The sequence below is a fragment of the Eufriesea mexicana genome, unplaced genomic scaffold (genome assembly GCF_001483705.2).
Source record: "Eufriesea mexicana isolate 0111107269 unplaced genomic scaffold, ASM148370v2 scaffold15889, whole genome shotgun sequence".
Lineage (NCBI taxonomy): Eukaryota > Metazoa > Arthropoda > Insecta > Hymenoptera > Apidae > Eufriesea > Eufriesea mexicana.
Genome location: NW_016923285.1, coordinates 88,538 through 108,270, shown reverse-complemented (window position 1 = coordinate 108,270; position 19,733 = coordinate 88,538). Strand labels below are relative to the sequence as shown.

At 31.6% G+C, this 19,733-nt stretch overlaps 2 protein-coding genes across 9 annotated transcripts in view; both read left to right on the top strand.

Moving 5' to 3' along the window:
- The first annotated feature begins 233 nt into the window (after positions 1–233).
- Positions 234–6,834, top strand: AP-1sigma (AP-1 complex subunit sigma-2). 2 transcript variants are annotated; one of them, XM_017909194.1, is made up of 5 exons: positions 234–322; positions 448–626; positions 699–807; positions 1,080–1,217; positions 6,740–6,834. In XM_017909194.1, the coding sequence occupies exons 1-5, from the start codon at positions 320–322 to the stop codon at positions 6,782–6,784; spliced, it is 474 nt and encodes a 157-aa protein (XP_017764683.1). In that variant the 5' UTR covers positions 234–319; the 3' UTR covers positions 6,785–6,834. The 2 variants fall into 2 exon arrangements, with proteins under 2 accessions (XP_017764683.1, XP_017764682.1); XM_017909193.1 differs by lacking the exon at positions 6,740–6,834 and adding an exon at positions 5,369–5,664.
- A 6,486-nt stretch (positions 6,835–13,320) lies between these two features.
- LOC108554068 (diacylglycerol kinase theta) overlaps positions 13,321–19,733 on the top strand; it is a 29,687-nt gene continuing 23,274 nt past the window's right edge. For all 7 annotated transcript variants that reach the window (XM_017909202.1, XM_017909201.1, XM_017909199.1 and 4 more), the window contains exon 1: positions 13,321–14,595. In XM_017909202.1, coding sequence (XP_017764691.1) covers positions 14,460–14,595 — 136 coding nt within the window. In that variant the 5' untranslated portion in view covers positions 13,321–14,459. The remainder of the gene's footprint in view (positions 14,596–19,733) is intronic.

The following is a 19,733-nucleotide window of genomic DNA, read 5'->3' as shown; positions in this document are numbered from 1 at the left end:
TTTGTAATTTGTATTGTAACATAATATCACAATTTTGCATATATAAAGTCATTTTTTATTTTAATATTATTCTTTTACGTATTTTAGTATATTCTACATAATATTATTTTATAAATAGTTTAATAAGTAGCTTTTTATGAACAAACTTGAATTTAAATATGACGTAATTTCTTTCGTTGATGTCAACGCCATCTGCTAAAAACGTGTGAATAAATGTCTACGAATAACCAAAATTGGAATAGCCGTTTTTGTATTGTGATCTATCTAAAAGTGCTTGTATAATTCTGCAATTGTTTTACTATTACGGATTTATTTAAAAATGGTACACAATTATTATTAATAATTATTATTCATTTTTTCATATAAAAAGATTTAAAGAATACTTATTATTGGTGGTATTTTAAATAACATTAAAGTTACATGTATAAAAATGATTAAATCTTGTAGATGCAATTTATGTTATTATTCAGCCGTCAAGGAAAATTACGTTTACAAAAATGGTATGTGGCTCATCCTGATAAGTTGAAAAAAAAAATTACGCGAGAACTAATTACTACAATATTGGCACGAAAGCCAAAAATGTCAAGTTTTTTAGAATGGAAAGATGTTAAAGTTGTCTATAAAAGGTATAATATAATTACATTATATTTCTAAAAATTAACATATCTTATTTATTAGTTTCTCATTTTGTGTCACAGATATGCCAGCTTATATTTCTGTTGTGCAATAGAACAAAATGATAATGAATTATTAACATTAGAAATCATACATCGTTATGTTGAATTATTAGATAAATATTTTGGAAGTGTAAGTATGAACTAAGCTATTTATTCTTTGTAAAATAAAATTATTAATTAATATATATTAAAATATAAATTTTTTTTAATATATATTTAGCTAAATTTCATTTTTATACATTTTTATATTCAGTTTATAAATAAACGTGATCTATAGCAATATAAAATTATATCCATTTTTAAATTTTCTGAAAGTTATAGATAAAATAATATCTACTTTTTATCCTATTGTATATTATAATGAATTAATATTTTTAATATTAATTTTGCATATGTTACTAGGTTTGTGAACTAGATATAATTTTCAATTTTGAAAAAGCATATTTCATCTTAGATGAATTATTGGTTGGTGGTGAAATTCAAGAGACTAGCAAAAAAAATGTTCTAAAAGCCATTGCAGCTCAGGATTTACTACAGGAGGTTAGTTATGGGGATGTACCCATTGAGTTGTGACTTGTCCTTTTTAACGATATTATATTTTTCTTTGTTACTTTCTAGTAATATTACAGAGTTGTTTTAACACATACATTTTGTATATCATTTTATTAACCTTCATCTTTAAGAAGGTTAATATTGTTATTGCTTTTATTGTATTCCTATAAAATTTACTACTATACTAGTACCTGGAAGGTTGTCAAAACAACTCTTATATTTAACCACCAATGGTTGGTCTATAACATTCTTATTAAAATAATCAAATTTCATACTGACCAAGAGGTACATACAAAAGTTATTAAAACCTCTTGGCTGATGTATATGTGGAGCATGTTTGTAGCCTGTTTAATCTAGGTAAAATAATGTGGTGATGTAAAAATATAATTGGGAATAGTACATTATTATGAATGTATCTATACTGTTCTGTTGTAAGGATTATGTACCAATATTTTCACATAAATTTATGTGATATTAAATATAATTTTTTAAGTGTATATAGAGTAATTTGCAATAATACTTAATACAGCATTGGAAAAGAATATATATACTAGAAAGATATAAAGCAATATTTTTTAACATGAAAATAATTACCACATTGTTTTAATGCCTGGAGAAACTTGGTTGTAATGATATCTTAATGTCTATTAACAGCGTAATATTTAAATTGCATGATGGAATGTAATTTTTTTGATTTTAAATATTCATGTATTATTCTTTTTTTGATTTTATATTTCTTCATGTTTCCATATGTTTCATGTCCAACGTATATATTACATAATACCATTACATATTTTTACAGTAATACTATTATGTATTTTAGTTTGAAAATAATTCTATTCCTTTATACAAGTCTGTTACAAAGTACTTGAAGTTTTTATCAATGTTTGATGTGTGTTGTATGTAATAATTGTTATATGTTTGGTTTAAAAATTCATGTTATAAATTCAGTTATAGTTAATATGTACATGCAATCATTGGTAACACTTTTTATTACTATGAATCATGATTGTGATTATTTCTTTACAACATAATGTGTCATAAAATAATTATAGTTAATAATTAGGAGAACACAACAGATGTTTTCTCATTTTTTTCAGTAATATTAAGTAAAATATTACATATAGATGGATATAGATATATTTCGTATTTAAATACATTGTGACTCTTTATTTTCTTTGTAGCTAATGCTGTGTGCATAGAATGCTTATACGCTTATTCTTTTATTAATGTAAGTGGGCTTACACGTGTTATGAATTTTTATTCATAATGTACGCAACAGCATATCTATAGTGACAAAATCGAATTTATAAAGCTGCCATATTATTTTCATATCAAATATTGTTTGATGAACATAACACTGTGTTCAATATTGTAGCAAAGTTTATAAAATTTATGACAATATAATATTATTTCTGGTTTAAATGTTCCTCTATAATAGTACTTTTTAAATTGAAGTAAATCAAATGCATCGCATAAGAAAATACTAGTTAGTTGTTTTTATCAAAATAAATTTTATATGAAACAAATAAATATTATAAGATTATTAAACATCCTATAATTATTTACAATATAATTAATGTATAGTATTATTAAAATATTGACAATACATACTATCAGAGTGAAAGTTATTTTTTCATATTAGGATTTTTTCAAATTCATTATGTATTACAATTTAATATTTTTTCCTTTTGTATGTATGTATGTAGAAAAAAATATGTAGCATATTTTTTTTTATCTAACATTCATGTAGTTTAAATAGTGACTTTAAGAATTGTTATGTCAACACTTTAAGTACTATTTCATAAAATAAAAATTTGCTCATAGAATGGAAATCTTTTCTGTCAATTTTCTCTATGATTTACATCTTTTTCTCATCATCATTATTATTATTACTATTACATTACTACATCGTTTCATTGAATTTTATCAGTGCATCTATTTTTTCAAAATGTTGACCAGTAGATATGTAGTTTTATTAAGCTTGTGCCAAATGTCCATTAGTTATCATTTGACACTAAACGTGTTAAATAACTATGGGAATAAGAGTATAAACAACAGAAAATGTACTTTATAAATACTTTTCAAGTTTACATATTTTCAAAATTTATTTCATTAGTTTCAATATTTTTTACAAAGTACATTATTTTACTTATGTTGGAATAAAAGAATAGAAAAATTATTCCTATTTAATAATTCTAATATACAAATAATTAGTGATTATTTAAAATATAAAATAGAAATTTTGAATATATAAAGTAAACTTAATTGAATTACATATGGCAGTAGAAGTTTATAGTATTTTGTATATGGTTCTATATCTATATTAATAGATATAGATAATTCTATATCTATATTTAATCTAATATAATTCTATATCTATTAAATAAAATGAAAAACATTTTTAATATTAAAGGGTCAATTAAGAATTGATAACAGATTTAAGAAGGTTGATTTTTAAACTCAGTATTTTTCTTTTTTAATATTTTGATATTTTAAGCTCTTAAAAAAAGAATTTCAGTAAATATTTTATTATTAAATTTATATTCTAACTTCCACTGTTGCCCAAAAAATATCTCTGATACATTTTTTTGTGTTTTATATAAATCAAATTGCTTTTAAAAGAAAAATAATTTCTACTAGTTTAAGACACTATTCAAAAATTTCTCATTTAAAGTATGTTACACATTACTTCAAACAGTAACACTTAAACATTTTTACAACAAAACAAAAACAATACAGATGATTACAGTATCATGTTGATGACATACTGATAACATATTAATGACAACAATAATATAAATATATATATAAAATTAAATCAATTGTATTACTTTATTATTTATAATATTTTTATTTTTATTCTATGCATGCATTGATTAACATAATGATAACAAAATACATATTATTGAATAATATTGAGTTTATTCTCATTTTATTAAAAGTAATAATATAATTTAATTGTTTAATTTTTGTAAGAATAGTTATTTTACCCCAAAGGGTGTGATGCTATGGAAATGCTGTTGTTCATAAGTAGTTATTGAAATGTATGTATATATTTCCAAATTGTAATAAACATTAATCATTGTCAATTATGTTGATGATTTTATGTTATGGTATTGATTGTGATTTATGATACCTTAAATGGTATTTGTGATAAGTTCCTATAATGCGGAAGTATGCTTGTACGTTTATTATTTTTTTTAGATATTCTTATACACATATAGCATTTATTTATCTTGTTTAAATAAGACATTATTGTAAAAATGACAAAAAAGGTCAGAGGATATCATTTGTCCATAAATATTGGTTTTTACAAGGTAATATCTTAATCATATCTTGTTTACATATCAAACATATTTATATTAATAAATAACTTAATATATATAATACTTGATGTTTTTAACAATATTCTGTATTATGTTTTCACTTTGATTTTATACATAAATGATATATTTAAATTATATTTATAGGGTATTGTTGTACAATGTTTGGAGCAAAATTATTTTCTATACAATATGAATGTTATATTTTGTGATGTATTATCATGAAAGTTTGTATGGAAGTATAACAAAAAATTTTATTTGATAGTTTAGTCAAATATCTTATGAAATCTTCTAAGTGTTGATTTTAAAAGATGATACTTAAACTTTTAATTAATAATATTATAAAATTTTAATAACATCATAAAATATAATAGTGATTTTATAATTTCAAAAATTATTACCGAATAAAAATATTTCACATTTTAATTGTATTGAAAGACCTATTTTAATTTTAAATTGTGTAAACAAAAGCAGCAGAACATAGTAGATAAAATATAGTGAAGATAGTAAATATAAAGATTGCAGTGAATTGAAATGCATGCTTTGGTTATCAACATGCAATTTATTAATTTTGCTAACTTTATGTCGTTTAAGTATTAATTATAGAGGGATAATAAAGTATCATGTATAAAGAAATTTTAATTTAATTCTTCAGTTTTTAAGATATTTCACAATATACTTTACATATTTTATAATATATCTTGTAAAATAAAATTTAATAATAAGATTTAGCTCAAGATTATTGTTCCATTACTAAGGACACATCTAGAAATACACTAAAGATTAGTTAGAATATTTGTTTGTTTGTGGAAGGATGAAGCTGTGGAAGGTGCTCTGCGGGAGATAGGGCTTTTGTAGGTGCTGCATTCTTGCATGCCCTCTATGGCCAATCCGACAGCCCACATGAATCAAGATCCGGAGCAGGCTCACTCGCTGCATGATGCCATCATACATCTCTACTTTTTCTATAGTTATTGAGCATACATTTTTTACATACCATTGATAACACTTACAAATCTAATATTTGAACATTAGTATATTTTTTATAGGCGAGTACTATAATACTAATAAATTTAACAATAATGTTCATGTAGCTTATTATGTATATTATATACATAATGTTATATATATATATAATATTCTTACACTCACTCATACACACACACACACACATACACAGCGCAAATGTATATATGTATACGCGCGCGCATGTATGTGTTTATACGTTAGATATACATAACATATACATATACATTTTACAAGATTAATTTTTATTTTATCATTCAGCAGATAAAAAGAGATAATATTATTCCCATAATATGGTAATCAAATTATGCACATTTAAAAAATTATTATTTTTTTTATGTGTGAACATAAAGATATGTTTAAATAATGTTTACATAATTTTTTAGTTGCATAAAAAGTTTTTTCTTCTTACATGTTGTATAGTATTACATTTGTCTACTTAAAATATTTATTTTAGTATTTAATTAGAAGTGAATGTTTGAAGGTGTCACTTTTATATGTGTACATGTGTATATACATAAACAGTGTCAATTTTTAATATTATAACTTTAACACAGTAATAATACTCGTAATAAATGTATACAAAGAAATTTTTATATAATTGTATACAAAATTATATACTACCTTTTCCATGTAATTAACCCATTTATGTATTTATTGCTACTATATTTACCCTTTCAGGTTTTAACAAGATATTTGTTTAATTATTCCTTTCTAAAATAAAGTTATTATTAGAACTTTTATTTATTCATTATTTATTAGAAAAGCTTTACCTAACTTCATGAAATTTACAATATCTACACTTACTTAACTATAAATATAGAGACATTCTGTATGCAGCATGCAATACAGATATTTCTTTGATCGATGCTTAAGCATTTTAAACGAAGCAATAAATGAACATGTGCTTTGTGCAGCTTTGTGTATCCATACAAGTATATACTCAGTTATATGAAAAGGGTTCAGTTCATCATTTGAAGCTGCATCAAGGAGATTACTTAATTACAAACTAGGTACGTGTTTGTTTTTATATTTTCATTATTGTATATTTGCATTATATGATAATATGCAGCATCAAAGAAATTGATCCCTCTTCATATCCTTAGATGTACCTTTTGTGAAAATCTCTAGTTTAATAATATTGTTGATATGTTTCAGGAGGAAACTCCACAAGGCTTCTTTGAGGACCATAGTCTGGGATAATACTTTGTAAACAATATATCCAGCCTAACATAAATGGTGTACTCTTACAACACTGCTTCAACATTCCAGAATTTCGTTTACTGTAAGCTTTATCAATTATATTTTAAAGTATGGTACTGCAGAGATAATTAATGAATTAAAATTGCTTTTTTAATTAAAGTCATGTTTTTATTATAAATTAGTTGGTAATTATATTGGAAAAGTTATGATGATTGTTTTACAAGTCAATGACATGTAGTTATTCCATGCATGTTAAGAAAAATTGGCCAACTTGTTCCTCGTTATTGAAGTACTAGCAGTACTATACTATATACATGTATATATATATATGTACATGTTTTCCCACGATGATTTAATCTTTTACGTGATTTATAATATGATATTATATCTATTATTCTTATATTTCCTTGCATTACTTCTAATATAGTATGCAAGAAAATTGATAGTATTAAATAATTATGTTTAAAATAAGAACTTACATTTCTATTGATAGAATTATTGTTGTAAATTGCATTTTTTTGTGACTAACATTAATACTATTTTTATATGACTTCAATAGAAGTGTAGTACTTTTCTCATTCAGGATTATTTTGTTTTATACAGCACGGGAAATATAATTTAATTCCCAATAATATTTAGATTAAATTATTCTCTATATGCAGTATCTGAATGTTACTACATAAGCTGTTATATTTTTCTTGTATTAACTGACTTTTATTAAACTATTTACACATAAAAGATTAAATGATTATTGAATATTTCTTAATATTATTACTATAGATGTATTAATGTACCGTTCGCGAGGTGCTTATTAAAATTACATTTGCATTCAATCATTTTATTGGATTGAGTATATGAGTTCTAAAAAATGTCATTATGTTTTAATGATTTTAAACTAGTAGTGACATTGTTATAATTTGCATATAAATAGCGGGCAGAAAATTTTTGAGCATACCATTTAAAAGTAATCCAATCATTCAAGTAAAAGTAAATCAACATTGAAAGAAAAACAAAAATAATGTTTTTCTAGAAGAAATAAAAATATAATGGAAATATTAATGGAATACTTAGAATTTTAAGAATTCATTTTACATGAATTGCTGCTTTAAATATTTGACGTTTACAAAATTATTTAAACACAATAAAATTATGACTCCTAGAAAACAAAATTTCTTGTTAAAGATTTACAATAATATGTCTGAAACAATTATCTTCCAGCTAAACAGATATAATACACATAGAAAATTAAGATTTTCTAAGAAAATCATTTGAAATATAGCAGATGTTAAAAAAAATTGACAAAAACATTTTGATATTGTTGGAATTTAATAAGGTAATTACATAAACTGTTTTTGTCATTATGTGTGTTGTATATTTTTCAATAATCGTTATTGGTATATGAAGACAAAAGTTTTTCTTGTTATAATTAATAGTTAAATGTTCGATTTTACTATTTATATAAGAGTTGTATAGCATATCCAGTTTAAATGTATATGATTTTTATTTATCAAAAATAAAAATTTGTTGTGGTTTTTGTATATTTTTATGCGTAATTTTGATGCCTTTTCTTATTTATATGATTTCTTTTAACTAAACTATTTATTTTCGATAGAAACTTGAAAAGTAGAACAGAACAAATGTTCAAATAATCTAACTGATCATATTTCGTGAAACATTTATCAAAATTATATGTACCACTGTAAAGTTTATTATAAGATAAATGTAACGATATCTTTCATTCATTCCTGTTGCATAATACAGAGGACGCTAATAATTGCAAATATAAAATAGTTATAAAAACTTCAGAACATGATTAAATGAAGTAATATTTAATAAATAGATCCAAAATACGTTATATATTTAGATGATATAAAAATAATTTTTGAATTTTTGTAATTAATTGTAGGAAAAGAAAATGTACTATAAAAGCAGTCAGTCGTCTTTTTGCAAAGCTAATAAAATATATTACTAGTTAAATTTAAAACTGGATATGCTGTAAAATTTTCTAAATTTTGTTGAATTGATTGATAAGCACAGGAAGAACTTATTATTCACATAAATCTTTACCAAATGATTGAGCAAATTTATTATTTGTTTTACACAGGATGACTTATTTTAATATGTAAATAAATTTATACGAAAAATACGTTATCTTTTAAAAAAAATTTTAATTCATTTTATTCATGTTACTGATTAAGATTGTTTAATATGCATATGATAAACTTATATTGTGAAAACATTTTTAAACGCATAAAAATAATGTAATGTGATGTGAAAGAAATCTGACATTCTTTTAAAATTTGAAGAAAGTGTATCTTCATTTTATTTCGTTTGATTCAGCATATTTTCTCTGATGAATCTGTAAATTTATCCTTTACAGATGAATGCTGTCAAATTACATTATTTAGCGAATCGAATTTACAATTCCGACTGTAAAAGATTTGTTTCATTTTATTTATTATCGTTATGCTATAATTTTTGTCTACCGTTAACCTTTCGCTTGTCTCGTATTCATTTCATTTCATCTTCCCGTCCCCAAGGGATTAAAATTAGTCATCCTGTGTACCGACTGGAAATGACTGACGAAGATATTGATTTTAATGAGGCATCACCCTATAGCATTTTTCGGTGCAGGTGGTCATCAAAATATCCATGTTCCTGTTAATTATCATTATTGTATTAGCTATTGAAGTATTTCTGCGCATCGTGGTTGCCGATTAGTTCTTGTGCGCATTGTTTTGAACAGATGGCGTAATCGGCGTTGTACGAAAGCGTGTGCAAAATCCGAAGGCATACAAGTTTGTATCGTTACTAGAACCATAGTTTATTGAGTGTGAGAAAATGTTCGCTGATCGTATTTAACAGTATCGTAGTGGTATTTTCGAACACTTTGAGAATTTGCATAAGGACAATAAGTTTAAACACTGTTCGTTGAATGTTCGTTCATGGTATTGATACAAACTAATACGAGGTATCACGTGTTATACATATCTGAAAACTATACGTATACTCGTAAATCCACCTGTTTTCTATAGTTTATGTTAAGCATAGATAAGTCAAAACACATTACAGTATATATTACGTATTTACAAGTCACATTGTTAAAACCGATTCATTTCGATTCTCTTTTTATACGGTATTATTGTTTTGTGATTTATTTAACTTTCTTCGGGGAGGTATTTGAATGATCTTTTTTCTTGAAATAAAAATTTTATAATCGAATAAATCAAATGTTCAATGTTAACGAACAACGAATGAGAGATTTATGAAAAATGTTTGGTATTATTTAATATCACTAGGTAATATGAATTCTGATTGGAAATTCAATTTGTGTAAAATGAAAGAGAAATAATGGAAAAAAGAAAATAAAATATAACATTGAGTTTGGTGAATTCGATTTGAAATGGATACGATTAATCTCAAAAAAGGGAATGTATTGCTAGGCATTTTACTTCTTGTTTATTTTACTATGTATACGTTGGTAAATAATTTCATCAAACAGAACATAGAATAGTTTTAACTAATATGAAGAAAATGGCTATGTTAGGTAAACTACATTGAGTATTTTGCATTTAAGTATTTAATAAACGATGGTGCACGTAAACTAATATGATTGCATTATCTTCTGTATCGTAGATACTTTTATATACATACGTATATTTTAGATATATTATTATTATAATGTTTCACAGATTTTCTTGGTTAGTTTAATGGTTACACGTACACACCACATAGCGAAGAAGCATTTGTTTAGTAGTATGCAGTTGTTTCATGCAACGGAAAATCAAAATTAGGAATTAAGTATTTGAAATTATTAGAGCTCGTGGTACACTGATGAAAATATTAAACAAAATTCACAACAATACGAACCAATGTTAAACATATGAACATGTATATTTACGATAAGTATATGAATATTGTATTTAAAAAGACGATGCTTTGTGCTCCGTCCATAATAAAGTATGTGATGTAAAATATTCATTTCTCTTCAGCATTTTCTATTCGCCTCAAATAATTGTCCTATCAGTATTTTCAGTACAAGCTTTCAGGATACTTGTAAGTATAATATCATTTATCTTTCCTTTATACATAAAATCTTGTTAACGAATATTTTTATTAATTATTTAAATCGTAATAATAAATCAGGTCATATTCCTTCTAATAATAGGTATCAATACTTCAAGCAAAAATACTTCTACTGTATTTAAATGCGAGAGGAAAACGTTTGGTACGTCTTATATTCGGTACATTTAAAAAAGCAAGTGATCATTAACCTGGCGTGAGTAATCATTAAACATAATCCCTTTTTTCATATCTCAAAAACATTGCAAGAAAAAAATCAAGCAATTTAAATGACACTTTTGCTTTACCATTCTAAAGTCGAAAATTAGTTTTTCCCTTAGCGATCCACTTCTCTTGGTATTAACAGTGTACGAGTATAAAATTGCATTTTATTTTATAATTCTGTAATAATGTAAATTAAAAAGCAAGCATTTTGTATTTTAAAAAAATTTATCTCATTAGAAAATGTGTGTATATATATATTTTTTTACTTTTTTTATTTATAATGTATGAAAATGAATTAGTAAGTGTAAGTTTTAATTGTTTTTTAGGTAAATTGAGTTGCTGTAGGGCGATAAGAATACTTCCTTTTATAATCCTCTCTACGAAGAAGAACAAATCTTCTATCTCGTAACAGCAACATACTTTAAAGTTTCTACTTGATAACGTAGTATGTGAATGATTAATCGATACGGTTGTCCCATATATTTAATTTTCTAAACTAAGTTGCCGTACGGACGCGCGCTAAACTATTGAATGAAGAGAACGAACACAACATGGACACGCGGATGCGTTTCCTTGTCCGCTTCCGGCATTGAAAAATCCTATACTCACCGCTGTCGAGATTTTCATCATCGACGTTCACGGCGTTGCATTGTCGACCACGTATTTCAAGGATTCACGCAACAGCAAGCCGATGATGTGTGACAATAATGTCGCAAATAACAATGTTGCATTATTTAGAGGACGCAGGATAGAAACCGTTAATTTTATTTGTAACAAGTTGGCAAAAACGGAACGTACATTATTGCTCAAAAATATTTAAACATTTGCTTGTTTTATTGTTTGAAAGAATTTAATTTATTTGGTAAAATACGAATAGAAATTCGGCAATGATTTTATTTTCTTTTATCATTAGGGTTATATCTCGAAGGATGTTGTGACGCCATCAAATTTACTATTGAAGGACACTGGAGTTTTATTAGTTTGTAAGTTATTTATCTTTAGCTAAATATTACGATTAATTTGAATTTATATTACATGGCTGAGTTGTAAATCAGTAAATCAAATTTATAATTTATTGATTTTGCAGAAAGATGATTAAGTAATACATTTTACTAATATTTGCACATTGCTATTATTAATTTCCTAAAGGGTTCGTATACTTGTGAGTGGTATGATACTTCTTAGTTTTTAATTATATTTAGAAAGTATTAGGCATAAGAATTTGATATTCATTATCAAATATTACAAGTGTCGTAATTGATCATTTGTAAGAAAAATGCTTTGAGTTATGGTTGTTAGACGACACATTTTAAAATCGGTTTTCAGACCTTTTAGATCATACGTTTAGTGAAATTTTCAAGTTTCAAAAAAATTATTAACATTAATATAAATTATTAAAAAAATTTTGTTTACAAAGTGCATCTTTTCAACGAATTAACTTATCGTTTCATTGCTGTAATTAGTAAAAGGAGCGAAAAAATTTGATTAGTTATAACACTACTCGGATTTACTTTAGGTTACAGAATTCTCTCCTTTTGTATCGTACAACGAATTTCAACTATATCCTCGTCCTATCAAATCAATATAGAAACAAAATCAGTAAAACATGATAGGATATATGTATGTATGTATTCTTACCAATCATATCGATTTTTGTTCAAATTTTGTTAATTTTCTCAACAAACTTTTACACAGGTTGATGCCAAAGACAAATCACCTAGTTATCAAATTATCGACATTAACGAATAAAACGAAATAATCAGAGTACAAGACTATCCTTTAAAGCCCGACAAAAATAATTATCCAAAACCAGGTAATACCATTCTCTAATACTCTAAACCAAAACTACCATATACCTATCTCCATATAGAATGAGACATCGAAACAAAGCTAGTTTAAAATTATCCAAGCACTTCTTTCCTCCAAATAAAACAACCATCGTTAAACAACCAGACGTACAAAATGTCTGCGATTACCATCTTTTTCTTTTCCATCCACCCGCAATCATTGTTCACCTAGGCATCCCCTAAAGCTTCTTACGAACATTTCCAGAAAAGACGATACGCCGTGGAGAAAGCAGCGAAAGAAAGAAGAAAACGGAACGAGGTTGTTCATGGTGCGGTTCAGACGTGGAATGGCCGGTGCACGCATGAAACGTAAGCGCGTTGCGCGAGAAGAACGCTGCGGATTCGCGTCGGCGCGCGAGCAGAGCAGCGTCGACGACTGGTCGTCGCTTTGACGTCGTCGAGGCGAGTCGAGGCGGCCTCGAAGCGTGCTGCGTGTTCCGGGTCGTTTCGCTGCACCGGCGGATCGACGTTTTCTCGTCATCGGGAGTTGCTTTTGTTCGCGTGCATCGGGAGTCGATATCTTGGCCAGTGGCGTGTACGAAAACGGAAACGGAGGAAGCGTAGCTCCCCCGGGCTCCTTTGTCGAGAAAGCACAGTGGGGTGGAGCGGCGCCGTTCCGACGTTGCTGACGGAGCCGATAACGCCGGACCACGATTACCTAGTGCCCTAGTCTACTCGATAGATCGCGCGGACGTCATCGGAATTGGGTAAAATGTGACACGGCCAAACCAAACGTGTGTCTGATAATTCGAAGACTATTATGAGATCGATCAGGACATTGAGAATAGTTTAACGAGAAAGGACCGTGTTACTTGACCGAGTAAAACTGTTCCACGCGTGTAACATCGTATCCAGTGGCGCGAGAGAATATCGTTTACTATTAGAGACCTCGAAGAAGTGCGGTTATTATCGTCGAGAAGGGAATAATTATCGTTAAGAATACATAGAAAAGAGGTTGTATCGGGTGAAGGATTTCGAGGGTTCCCCGAAAAACGGGGCTCCCTCGCGAGAGCCCCAGCTGGCCTGTGCATGATTCCGGCACTGGACGGCGGTGGTGACGAAGGGGCTGATGTCAGTGCGGCCACTCGGCGCCCGCTCCGTGGCTCGGATGCGCGAACGCGACACCCGCATCGTCGTTGTACCGCGAGTGAAGCTCCCGGCGGAGGCGGAGGCGGCAGTAACAGCGGCCGATGACGGTGATGGTCAGCCGCGAAACAGTGGTGTCTGCTGACTGGTGTACGATCAAACGCAATCTCGGTGTCGCGTACGGTGCCGTGCCGGTCGGTCGGTCGGTCTTGGGGGCGCAGCTTCGAGAATAATGCGCGTTAGGCACGTTACGCGACGACGAGGACGACGGTACGACGCGAGGGACCCGAGCAGCCAGCCGCGAGTGCAGCTGCAGCAACGCAATTATGTACGCGTACGGTTTCGAGATCACGTAGTGGCTGCCGTGTAATTATGTTGTCATCGACGCGCGGCGCGCCCTGTGTAGCTTCACGGTGAAAATCTGGCGTGAGCGGTGCCGCGGTGGAACGGGGAACATGGCGTCGGTCTCGGCTGAGACTCCAGCCAGCCATGGGCACAGCTTCAGCAAGAAGATGTTTCACAAGCCGACGTTCTGCCATAGCTGCACCGACATGCTGTGGGGCCTCATACAGCAGGGGTACATCTGCGAAGGTAAGGGGTACCACCCAACCCAGTCGCTCTTTTGTTCTTGTTTATGACTACTACTATATGTATGACGATTGTTAGGTGAAGCTATAGATTGATAAGAGATAATGGAACATCATGGAGTTAATTGCAAGCGGGATTACCAGGCGACAACGTTTGGTTGGGTTATACTGTTCTAAACTTGCGCATCGATCCTCCAATTTTAGAGACGATCGAGTTCCTTTGAGAAGGCTCGAATAGGTCGAATGGAAGGTAACCGTGCAGGATAAATGATTTTCGAAGATGCGAGAAGGATATGTCGTCGTAGATAGATTTTTGGAGTCCGATCGACCGGTGTGTATAGGAGTTCCTGACCAGTGTCAGAACGTGAGGCCAGTTTTCACGGAAAAACTGCAAGGCAGTGGACCAATCGATATGAGCGCGTTCGGTAACGAAATCGAATATGCGGCGCGTTGCCGCCGGAGTACGCTCGTCCCGCCTTTTCACGGGCTCCGAAACCTTGGTCGGCGTGCGAAGTTGAAGCTGGCTGACCTCCAAGAATGATGAATGGCAAGTGCCCATTCACCGTGTGTACAGAGGGTGGCATGTTCATGCAAAGAAGACCTTTCCTTGCTAATTCCTTCCGACTTTAGTCGAATCTCCGATCGCAGTTTCCACTCTGGCATTCTCGTGATCCGCGGTCTAGGATACCAGTCCCAACTTTCGATTCAAGTTCGAGGACTTAAACTCGACTAAAGTTTCAAGAATCCGATATACGCTGTCGTTGTTAAGCGATGCAAAAGGCTAGGTTACTCTGACTGACTTTGGGTCAGCTTGTCTTCCAACTTTCAGCTCCTACTCCTAATTCGTACAATATCGTACACGATCATTTGTCGCATATGTCCTTCTCGCGTCGTTTCAAGTTGAGAATCAGGTCACGCGAGGTATCGAAAAAATATCGCCGAACTTGGAAATACTTTCAGAAAATGTTCAACCCCTTGCCCTAGTTTTCAGCGTGGCATTCAGCTCGGCTGCTCGATAGCATCGGACATCTAGATCCCGAGGAATCACGCAACGGGTGATCACCCTGCCACCCAAACCAGTCGCTCCAAATTCTCCGATGACCTCCAGCCTATCCCAGCCGTCCAATCTCTCAAGAATCCATAATTGCTTCCTCGTGCACTGGGATCGTCGCTGGCGCAACCCACCATCTTTGGAGCCCGATAACGGGGCGCCACATTTCCCACCCCGATTTGCGCATACTCCTGCTCGAGTGTTTACCCCTTGCAGCACATTGCGAAGCGATCTGGGAAGAAGCGGACGACAGGAGGAACCTGGGGTCCCCGTGGTCGAACCCTTTGTTCTTTTTCGACTCAATCGGTTCTGGGGACCACCAGGAGGCCCTGGTTCGCGATGACCCGTGAAAATTCCAGCGGACTCGACTCGGTCGAGGGAAATCAAGCTGGAACGATGGCGAGGGCGCGCGCATCGAGCCTTTTCACAAGCATTGATCGTGGGGGGTGGTGTGGGATAGCTGATAGACTCTGGAGAGAGCAGGAGGAAGGAGTAGACGAGAGGGTTAGCTTCGACAGAGGGGTGTGGGGGCGTGCACGAGAGAAAGGGCTCGTTGTGGAGCATCCATGGGCACTTTGGAACTTTGTATCGTTTAATCGAACGATCGACTCGATTCATGAGTCCTGCAGGTTCTGTAGGCCTGGAATGTCCATGATTTTCGCGGCGCGACGAATGGCAGCTGCGCTGTTTAGTTGAACGAAAAGATGGAATCTGACTGGATTTAACGATGCCAGGTGGAAGTCTTTCCCTTTTTTATTCTTTAATTTGGACGTATTTAAATGTATCGTGTAGGTTCTTCTGGATTTTCTTCTTTTTTCTTTCTTTGGACGTTGAGGATTATAAGAATTGTCCATTACTCGTGAAATTTCTGTTATTTTCAGAATCCGTACAATTATTTTTGATCATTTCAAATTTCTTGCGATTAAAAATTTAATGGAATGGAGAGCACTGAAAGGAATCAGTACCTATTTAGAGCTAGGTTATATTAACTCTTTGTATCCTGAAAATTTTTTCATTCGTTTAATAACTTTAATATACTTCTTCGATAGGATAGGACGCTTTTCCAATTTCGAGAAATAAGAGTTATAAATTACAAATATTTTTTAATTTATTTTATCTTTATCATTGAAAACGAATTGAAGTATCACCTTGCAGACTATCAACGTTTCCGTAATGGCGTCAGTCGAGTAGAACGATTGGAAATATTAATTTCTTCAAATTTACTCGACCTTATTTTGTGAAGACAAGGACGATGAAAATTACTTTAGACTAAACCAATCGACTCCAAGGAAAGATATAAAGAGACGAATAAACAATATTGTTAAAAAACTAAAAAGTAAACCAATTCATCGAACGTCTCAATACCCAATACTACATTTACCAAATACATCATCAAATTCTCTTCTTTAACTTAAACTCTAGTCAGTATTCAGCTTCGTGGCACATATATGACTTGTTCATGTGGCAAATCGACCAACTCCTCGAAACGAGCAACATAAATTAATTCCAAGTATAATAAGTTAAGCAGCAACCAAGTGCTTTGGCTCGAAATTCGAAAAAGATTCGAAAAACGGAATCAATCACTGTGACGTATGAATGACTAATATGACCATCCACTTACAATCAAGTACACGTAAGTATGGAAATATCTACTACCTATATAGCACTTATAAGACTAATATCTACGATTCACAAAAGATATAAAAATGAAACTCTACCACGGCTTATCCTGCAGAATGTAGATGGCTGTAAGCGATGGAAACTCGATCAGCATCGAACGCGTTAAACACGAGTATCCTCGACCGTACAGCAACACAGACACTCCGCAATCATCGTTCTTGCCGAGGAACGCTCAGCTCGCAAAGCGTTTTACCATATCAACAAAGCATCGAACAACAAGAACCCAAGCGTGGCACAGTGTACAGCAATGCGGTCGGTTTTACCGCGGCAATTAGAGGCTGACAGAAACGGAATCCTCGATGCGATCGAGATCAATCAGGAATGTCGGTTTTAAAGCACAGTGTGTGCGTTTGGGCAATCGTCGATCCGGAATAGACGAAGAAGGCTGGCGTATCGACGCGTTTCTGTTCGATACGTGCACGCCAACGCCATCGAGCTTTCCGGTTCCTAGAATACACATGGACATCAAACGGAAGGCTGTTCCACGGAAAACCGGGCCAGTTCCTCTTGTTGATCACCAGAACGTTTTTCGTTATTTTCTGCAGCCTGGTCCACTTCTTTTCCACGTTTCTTCACCGACGAGGCTCGAAGAGGTGGACGAAAGGCTGGAGGTGTATATATTTAAGAGCAAGCCCGATCAGAGAGAAATGGCCGATTCACACGTGATGATCAGTGGTTGCACGAATATTCGGAATACTTTGGACCCGATATCTTAATTTTAGCTTTCGTGAGATTTTCAGCCGCAATCGATCGACGATTCCTCGAGATAGATCTCGAGGTCGTTGTTAGACGCGCACTGTGATCTGGGTTTCTTCAGTTGGAAAACATCGAAGATTAATCGTTCGCGTAGAATTTCGTGAGATTTGGTATTAGGTTGGTGATACGTTCAGAGATTCTTTGGTTGAAGTGGGATCGAGGACTGAGGAAATTTGGGAATCTATTAGGTATAAAAGAATATCTAGTTAGCTGCAGATAACTTTTGATAGTTCGACGTGGATGAATTAGTATTAGTAATTGCATTGTTAATTTTGAATGTAAACTTTGACAAAATTTTGTCTCATCAGCGAAGAAACGTAATTGAAGAAATCTCAGAATTAATTGAGGATGACAGAGTTCTTTCCAAGCTATAACTATGGATAACCCTATGTTAATATGGATAAATGAATAGATTCATTAGACTTTCATTAGACTTTTGAAAAATTAATTTTTCATCTCAATAATGAGGAAATGAGGTTGAAGAAGTCTATGAGCTAATTAGAGATTGAGGAATTCTTGGTAGACTATTGATCATTGTTTGGTAATATGGATAACTCGATAAATACCGAATTCCATCGTCAATTTTAGATATGGACTTTGGAAAAATTTGCTTTTCGTCTCATCTCATTCGAAGATGTGTTTGTTAGATGGATAGAGTGGAGGTTTCGAGGATTTCGAGCAATGTCGTTTAACTTATTAATAGTCGTTCACCTCGCTGCGGTGAAAAGAAATTTATGAAGAAAACTTATGAAGAAAACCGTGGAATAACAGAACGTGTCTTCGAGGCTGGTTTTATTTTTAGCAAACCGGAAATATAGCGTACGCCAGAGGACCTGTACACGTTACACCTCGTTGTGTCGCTTCACCTGTTCAGACCATCGCTGATAAATTAAATCAATTGTCACGGTTTCACGTATATTTAACGCGTTAGTCCGTGAAATTAATATTCGATGGTCATTCGAATTAGTGTTGCGTTGGGTTACACGCGGACCTTCGAAGCAACACCGATACGATAATGTTCTTTGCATTAAGATGGTCACTTAAAAATAACTCGAATTCGCGTCACAGTTGAGCTTCGCAATTTTCCAGGAAAAGGAGCTTTTTTCATAAAACGCGTGTGTCGATGGGATATAGTGTAGGGGTTTAGTGATTACGTGAAAAATTAATGAACGGTACATGAAGTTGGTATATTGGGTAACTACGTGGCATCTTGGATTGTTAAAGATAATTTTGTGCTTGCAAAAGATGAGATTTGTATGACAAATTGGGTTAGTGTAGTTGTAAGTAGTGCGTTCAAACGTTTATATTGTAGTATAATTTTTGTATTATAATTTGATATTATAATTTTGTATTGTAACTTGACTATACAAAATATTTTTTGAGAATGGTTAATAATGGTGATCTACGTGGGTATTATTTTTAACGGTGTTATAAAATAGTTGTCTTTTCCTGGACTTAATAAATTTCTCCCTGAAGAGGTTGAAGAATTTATTTATATAAGAATTGATCACTATAGATTGTATTGCATCATAAGGTGTAATGGTATAGGTGCTATATAAACGTTTAGTTTTCGATAATTATTATTTTTAAATGTAGAAAATATTACCTTTTATATATAAATATATAATTAGAATAGATTAAAATAGAAAAATAAT